The 8153-nt window shown below is 42.6% G+C and overlaps 2 protein-coding genes across 2 annotated transcripts; both read right to left on the minus strand.

Moving 5' to 3' along the window:
- Nucleotides 1-2103: 2103 nt before the first annotated feature.
- Nucleotides 2104-3060, minus strand: LOC137643180 (uncharacterized). The gene has a single exon (XM_068376030.1). The coding sequence runs from the start codon at nt 3058-3060 to the stop codon at nt 2104-2106; it is 957 nt and encodes a 318-aa protein (XP_068232131.1).
- LOC137643181 (uncharacterized) lies at nt 3060-3984 on the minus strand. Its single transcript, XM_068376031.1, has 2 exons — nt 3603-3984; nt 3060-3106 (listed from the first exon to the last, which is right to left on the minus strand). Exons 1-2 carry the CDS (start codon nt 3982-3984, stop codon nt 3060-3062), a joined length of 429 nt encoding a protein of 142 aa, XP_068232132.1.
- Nucleotides 3985-8153: the final 4169 nt, after the last annotated feature.

The raw sequence follows: 8153 nt of genomic DNA on the forward strand, positions 1-8153 counted from the left end.
GAAAAAATTACCTCCGGGGAGTACGGCACGTTCTGAGAATCCACAGATACAGTAATGCTCTGGTACACTTCCATCAGGACGACATGGCTTGAGCCCAAAAAACGGATTTTGAGCGAAGCGAAAAATCTATTTTTGGGTGAGATGGCCATGTCGTCCTGATGGACCCGCCCTTGCCTTTCTAAGAAAGGGCTGTAGGACCCCTCCCTACATACAGTATCTGTAGCACCTCGTGTACGCTACAAGGAATAGAGATGGCGCCAGGATTGGCGCCAAGCACGCATACGAATCGGAGGATAGGGAAGCCTTGAGAGCGGCTCCCCTTTTTCTTTCCCGAATTCGTATCTCGCCAATCACCTCCTACGAGACGAAATCTCTGTCCAGGATGTAGATTGCCATGTGGCGTGTCTAGAATACGTCCTCTGATATGTCGCGATATCCCTTTCACGAGGGATACTCGCTCCAGGAGTTAGTATTCTGGTACCTTAAGGTAAATTCTCTGGGAATATCGCCGTAGTTGTAATATACCCTAGGAAGCTACCCTATAGGAACTTCCATCAGGACGACATGGCCATCTCACCCAAAAATAGATTTTTCGCTTCGCTCAAAATCCGTTATATATATATATATATATATATATATATATATATATATATATATATATATATATATATATATATATATATATATATATATATTTTAAATATAAAGTACATCTCTCTCTCTCTCTCTCTCTCTCTCTCTCTCTCTCTCTCTCTCTCTCTCTCTCTATATATATATATATATATATATATATATATATACATTTACATATATATTTATATATATATATATATATATATATATATATATATATATATATATATAAATATACATACTGTATATATACATATATACATATATATAGATATATATATATATATATATATATATATATATATATATATATATATATATATCTATATATATATATATATATATATATATATATATATATATATATATTTTATATATATATATATATATATATATATATATATATATATATATATATATATATACATATAATGTATAAACGGACATACACACCCACAAAGGCACACGCAAACACACACACATACACACACATGCCCACAAACACACACACACACACATATATATATATATATATATATATATATATATATATATATATATATATATATATGTATATATTTATATATACATATATATATATATATATTTATGTATATATATATATATATATATATATATATATATATATATATATATATATATATATGTATATATAAACATATATATATATACATATATATATATAATTATATATATATATATATATATATATATATATATATCTATCTATAAATATATATATATATATATATATATATATATATATATATATATATATATACATATAATGTATAAACGGACGTACACACCCACACACGCACACGCAAACACACACCCATACACACACACACACACACACACACACACACACATATATATATATATATATATATATATATATATATATATATATATATATATATATATATATATATATATATATATATATATATATATATATATAATATATATATATATATATATATATATATATATATATATATATATATATATATATATGTAGGGTGATGGGGTCTTCTTTGTGGGTTATTTAGTACTCGTCGACGTCAATTCTCTCAAAACACGTCTGCTCTCAATGGTTACCCTGCGATCAAGAACCTGTCGCTTTCCCAAGCGCTTGAGCAGGGGTATGGCGGCAGATGGCTGAATGGTTCTTTTGTTTTCTTTGTTACTAACATAAAAGGTGTCCCCAAAATTATTGTTTCTGACTAAAACTTCCTCATTTTAATTTTATTATTATTCTATAACGTGTATGCCTCTATTAGCGACCGAAATTTAATTACAAATTTTGGATTTGCCATGAATAGTCATTCAAAGTTGCGCGGGGAAAAGGTGAAATTTCCCTGAGTGAAATTTTCCCTGCATGAGACATCCCTGCGTTCACACCCGCCCCTTTGAAACCTCTTGAGCACAAGGGGGTTCAACGCTTTATCGCTCTGTAACGCCCATTAGATCCGTCTCCTCCTCCAAAATCAAAATAAGTTTCGACAGCGGTCTGTCGTATTCCTTGCCCTCTCTCCTGACAGTCACCGTCCTCACCAAACCCTCTTTCCCTACTTTGGTCTGCACTACTCTAGCCAATGGCCAATGGCCGCGTGCTTCATTCTCTTCAACCATAAGGACTACGTCTCCCACCCTGACGTTTCGTCGCTCTTTGAGCCATTTCTGTCTCTTCTGTAGACCCAGTAGGTACTCACGTTTCCAACGGGCCCAGAACTGCTCGGCCATATGCTGCACCTGCTTCCATCTTTGCTTAGAGTGACCACCTATTGCAACGTCGCAGCCTACAGGCGAATCTCCCATGTTTAAAAGCTTGTTCGGTGTGAGTGGAACCGGGTCTCTATTGTCTGAGGTGACGACAGTAAGGGGTCTGCTGTTAACCGTTGCCTCCACTTCACAAAAGAGCGTACACAGCCCTTCATAATCCAATTTCTGTGTCCCCAAGACTATATCTAAGACCCTCCTCACGGTACCTATCAACCGCTCCCATGCTCCTTCAAAATGTGAGGTGCCGGGAGGATTGAGAATAAATTCCACCCCACACCCGAGAAACTCATTGCGCACCTTGTTTCCTGCCAAGAACTCATAACTGGAGTCGAGAACTTTCCGCGATCCCACAATATTAGTGCCGCAGTCGCATCTAACTGTCTTGACCTGACCACGACGAGCCAAAAACCTCCTGAAGGCACTAATGAATGAATCTGATGTGAGATTCGAGGCCACCTCCAAGTGTATGGCCCTCATGTTCAAACAAGTGAATATAACTCCCCAATGCTTCATCTGTGCCCTTCCTCGTTTTATGAAGAATGGCCCAAAAAGGTCCACTCCGGTGCGATAAAATGGGGGTTTCCCCGACTGCACTCGTTCGGGTGGTAGATCGGCCATTAGCTGCTCGATGGCTTTTCCGTGTGCCCTGCGACACCTGACTCATCTACTCAGCACGCGTCGTACTGCTGCATGGCCCTTAATTACCCAAAATTTCTCCCTCACCTGGCTCAAAACATGCATTACACCCATATGGTTAGAATGCTCATGATAATACTGGATCACCATGTCTGTCAAGTGTCCCTTATACGGCAAAATAATTGGATGCCTTTCGCTTGGAGAGATATTTGCCAAAGATAACCTACCTCCAACGCACAGAAGCCCATTTCTCAGGATTGGTTTCAACCTTCTTAGGGAGCTTGAGGCCCTAATAGTTCCTCCCTTCTCGAGGCTCTCTATCTCTAACTTGTAATCAACACGCTGTGTTACCTGCACTACCACCGTTTCCGCCAAGCTAATAATTTCGGTGGACAGATGCACACCTAGCTCGCTGAGCAGCTGCCGGTGTTTATAAATAATGTACCTAGCAAATAGCAACAACCAACCCAAAGCTCTAAGGAGCTTGATCCAACTAGAATTGTGGTGGATGATTTTATACATACCTGTTTGCCTTATGTCCATCCCAATCCTGAAACTAATTATTTGGTAGCCTCTAGTTCCTGTTGGTCGTATCTCACGCTTAACCTCCAATCCCTCCACACCATCTGACATTTGAGCTGGCTCAGTTGGCCAGAAACACTCCTCCTTCAACAGAAACTCCGGACCTTTTTTCCACCTTTCAGACTGCTTGGAATGTGTTGCATCGTCTGCTGGGTTCTCCCCAGAGTTAACGTACCTCCACTCTTTCTGATCACTGCCCTCCCTTATCATAGAGACACGGTTTGCCAAAAATGTCTGGTATCTGGTCTGATCGTTCCTAATATAGCGCAAGACGGTCGTTGAGTCGGTCCAATAATAGACCCCATCTACCCTGAAATCTATCATGGTCAGAATAGTGTTTCCTAGTCTTACGGCCAGTACCGCTGCACTAAGTTCTAGGCGGGGCACCGAAACATGCTTCAATGGTGCTACCCTTGCCTTTCCCATGATGAATCTGCAAGATACGTTTCCCCACGGATCCGAGACCCGCAAGTATGCCACTACTCCCAAAGCCATGAAGCTTGCATCTGAGAACAAATGCAACTGTACTAGGGTGGCTGATTCCCATGGAATAACCTTCAGGCTTCTGGGCACACTGGTCCCGCTGGTCTGGCTCAGCCTCTTTGCCCACGCCTTGATACGGTCCGTAGTGTCAGTGTCCAACTCCATGTCCCAGGCTATCTTTAATCGGCAGAGGTCCTGCATGATGACCCTACCCTCGATTAAAACTGGCGCCAATATTCCGAGTGGATCGTAAATCGAGGCTATGGCTGACAACAGGTCCCGCTTAGTCCTTGGGATTGATATTAGCTCTGCGCGGACACCCAATTCATCAGTGGCCAAGTCCCACTGCACTCCCAAAGCCTTTGTCTTATGTGACTCTGATCCCTCTATAAGCTCTGAGGTGCTCCTACTGTACCACTCCCTCGGGATCGATGACATAACCTCCACACAAGGGCTGCTGAACTTTGTCAATGTAAACCCCCCTTTCTTGCAGAGCTCTTTAACCTCCAACAAATTGACTAACAGTGCATCTTTACGATCCTCGGCTCTCAAGCAGTCATCTACATAAAAATTGTTGGCAACTGTGAACCATGCTTCCTCTGAAAATTCATTCCCAAAGTCGCTGGCCGTCTGTTTCAGCACGAAGTTTGTAATGCTCGGAGAAGAGCAGGCCCCGAACAGGTGGACTGCCATTCTCCACTCCTTGGGTTCCTCGTCAAGACTATTTTCTCACCAAAAGAACCTAAGGTAATCCCGCTGATGCTCTGGTACCCGTACCTGATAGAACATAGTATTTATATCTCCTGTATAGGCAAATAGACCTCCCCTAAACTTTACCAACACACCCAACAGAGAGTTCATCATATCAGAGTAGGTCATTTAAGGATATACCCTCCACCTTGCTTGCACAGTCAAATACAACACGGACCTTGTCTGGCTTGTCTGGATGTTGCACACCAAAATGAGGAATGTACCACACATTTTCTGGGCTGGCTGCAGTCACTCGCTCAGCATAGCCTTTCTGTTGCATCTCTCTCATGAAGGCACTATACTGCTTAGCGTAGTTACCATCCTTCACTAGCTTCTTACGAAGGCTGTGCATACGGCGCAATGCGATGTCCCTTGTTTCTGGCAATGGCCCATGATTGCCACGCAGAGGCAATGGTACCTCGTAAGTTCTTCCTTTCTTTCTAACCCCTTTCTCTATTATCTCTATCCATTTCCTGTCCTCTGCAGACATTTCCCTTCTGTTAGATGCAACATCGTCATACTCGCGATTGTAACTCTCCACCAGCATGCGGTCTAACTCAAGGCGCTTGCTTGTCACTTGGATCCTATTGACATGCTCTTGTCTCCTTTTGTCCTTTGCTCCACATACCACCCAGCCCAATAATGTTCGTATGGCATGGGGTTCATTTAGGCGTGTTGAATTAATAACTTCCCTTGGCTCAAGTAGGTGAGGCACATTGTTCCCAATTAATAAACCTACCTCAGCTTCTACCTCTGGGATGTAAATCTCTCGCAAGTGTGGCCATCGTTCCAGATCTCTGGACCTGACCACATCGCACTCATCAATCGGTATGCGAGGGGCACTCAACACCGGGGGGAGTGTAATGCAAGTCTTGCCCTCATAGTCCAATACTGACAATCCCGAGACTAGACTGCATGCAACTTCCCCTACTCCGTTGATGGTTTCAACATTCACCTTAAAGTCCTGCCTCTCAGTGCTGCCTAGGGTCTGCATTAAAGCTTCCGAGACAAAGCATGTGGAACTCCCATTGTCCAGGAAAGCCTTCGTGAAAACCTCCCTTCCTTCCCTTGACCTAATCCTTATCGGCACAACTGACATCCCTTTACCAATGCTACCTCCTCTAACCGCCCTGAACATAGCAATTTTGTCATGTGTTCCTTCCTCCTGAGCCACTAAGGCTCTATTTGAGTGCTCAGATCCTATCACTTCTACTTCTTGGACCACTTCTGCTCCTTGGACCACTTCTACTTCCTGGTGTCGATGCAACAGCGTCGGGTGATTCCCATTGCATATGTTGCAACTTTTCCTGTTTCTGCAATACTGAGACCTATGACCACTTCTCAGACAGCCAAAACAGAGCCCCAACTCCCTTATGGCTCCCAGTTTTTCCTCAGGTCCCATTTGAGATATTTGGTGGCATTCATCCACTATATGGGGTCCTGTACAGTACCAACATGAAAGCGGGGCAGTTCTGTTACATGAAACTTTCCTAGCCTTAGTTGAACCCTCAGCCTTGATTGGTGCCTTTCCTTCTCCTGCCCGAGGGGTGTCTTCCCTTCTGCCCCTCTGAAATAGGTTCAAGACCCTAGCCTCTCCTTCAATGAAACTCACCAAATCATCAAACGACACAGTCCTCTTTTTTTTCTCATTAATCTTATCAGCAACTCTCCACCACATTAGCAAGTTCTCCTTAGGGGTGCAGACTCGATGGTGGTTGCATGACTTCCCTATTGCTCAAGTCCCTTTGGTCATTCTCGCCCGAGCAACGGCATCCACTTAACTCAATCTCGGACGCTTCTGTATTCAAATGCATGGGTCTCTCACTCCCGCTTACATCAGGGCTTGTGTGTTCTCTTACCCTAGGGAGGTGAGTTATTTCCTTTTCCTTTACTCTGAATTCTCTTAGGGCCTTCTCCTCAGCCTCCACTCCAGCTAACTCTGCCTCTAAACCGACCCTCTCCCTCCTAGCCTTTAGCGCTGCTTCCTCTCGCTCTATGGCGTCTATCTCCTTCATCGCCCGTAATTGTGCTGCCAACCTGGCTCTAGAAGCAGCTAATACTACATGTCTGCTCCCAGTAGAACTCGCTCGCGACCGCTGAGATCTCCCGGAAGCAACAGATTGCATACCAATGACTGATGCGCTATCCCCCAAATTTAAATGTCCTTCCTCTTCCCTGGGCTCTTCAGTGCACTCACCTACCTTATGGCCCTGATTAACCCCACTCTCCTGCCTAACCTCAAGTCCCCGCAAAAACTCCTGTACCTCTACGCCATCCTTCTCTAGGGCTTCACTTAGACGCTGACACAATTCAGACTTGTTCCCTCCTCTTGGGAGGCCTCTAACTTCCAACTCCTCTCTCAATTGCGCAACCTTTAGGGTCTCCATTTTTCTAGGCCCCGTTCCGGCACTCTCTATGAGCTAACAAAATTCCCTAGTTGAATCGTAGCTGACCTAACCGATGAGTGGCCGAGAACCTGCACTACTCAATGAAGACCACCAACAGTACCTATGTTGCGACTGCCTAAATCCTCTAAGCCTAGAGACTGTCCCTAAATGTATCAATGTCTCGTGGCCCAGCCTCCTACCTGAAAGATCTTCTATTTGACATATCCCAGCCCTTACCTGAAATAACTTCTATTTGACATATCCCAGCCTTTACTTGAAAGAACTCCTACTTGAAATAACTTCTATTTGACATATCCCAGCCTTTACCTGAAATAACTTCTATTTGACATCTCCCAGCCTTTACCTGAAAGAACTCCTACCTGAAATAACTTCTATTTGACATATCCCAGCCTTTACCTTAAAGAACTCCTACCTGAAATAACTTCTATTTGACATCTCCCAGCCTTTACCTGAAAGAACTCCTACCTGAAATAACTTCTATTTGACATAACCCAGCCTTTACCTGAAATAACTTCTATCTGAAATAACTTCTATGAAATAGCTAAACCCCTCCTTGTTATGCCTAAGTTCTAATACCATGCAGCATGCAGCAAACTAACAGCTGTCAAACTGAGAACTCTAGTGACCATTGGCTTAGGATTACAGCGCCCGTAACCGACGTTGGAAGTGGTTTCTTCATATGGATATTCCTCAAATTGGTAAAGTTAAATTGGTTAACCGTAACGTTACGTGCTAAGTTCTCATTTGAATGGGTTTTAAATTGGATCTTCCAAGAAATGTTTTCATGCCACACACAGAATAAACTTATGTATTAAATCAAACCTGTGATACCATTAACCTAAACCAGTTATG

Source organism: Palaemon carinicauda, chromosome 6, assembly GCF_036898095.1.
Source record: "Palaemon carinicauda isolate YSFRI2023 chromosome 6, ASM3689809v2, whole genome shotgun sequence".
NCBI classification, from domain to species: Eukaryota; Metazoa; Arthropoda; class Malacostraca; order Decapoda; family Palaemonidae; genus Palaemon; species Palaemon carinicauda.

Coding starts and splice junctions, on each gene's coding strand:
- LOC137643180 (XM_068376030.1), bottom strand. CDS start 3,060: ATGGCCGATCTACCACCCGAACGAGTGCAGTCGGGGAAACCCCCATTT.
- LOC137643181 (XM_068376031.1), bottom strand. CDS start 3,984: ATGATAGATTTCAGGGTAGATGGGGTCTATTATTGGACCGACTCAACG. Junction 3,107..3,602: donor GATGGACATAAGGCAAACAG/GTATGTATAAAA, acceptor CGTGCTGAGTAG/ATGAGTCAGGTGTCGCAGGG.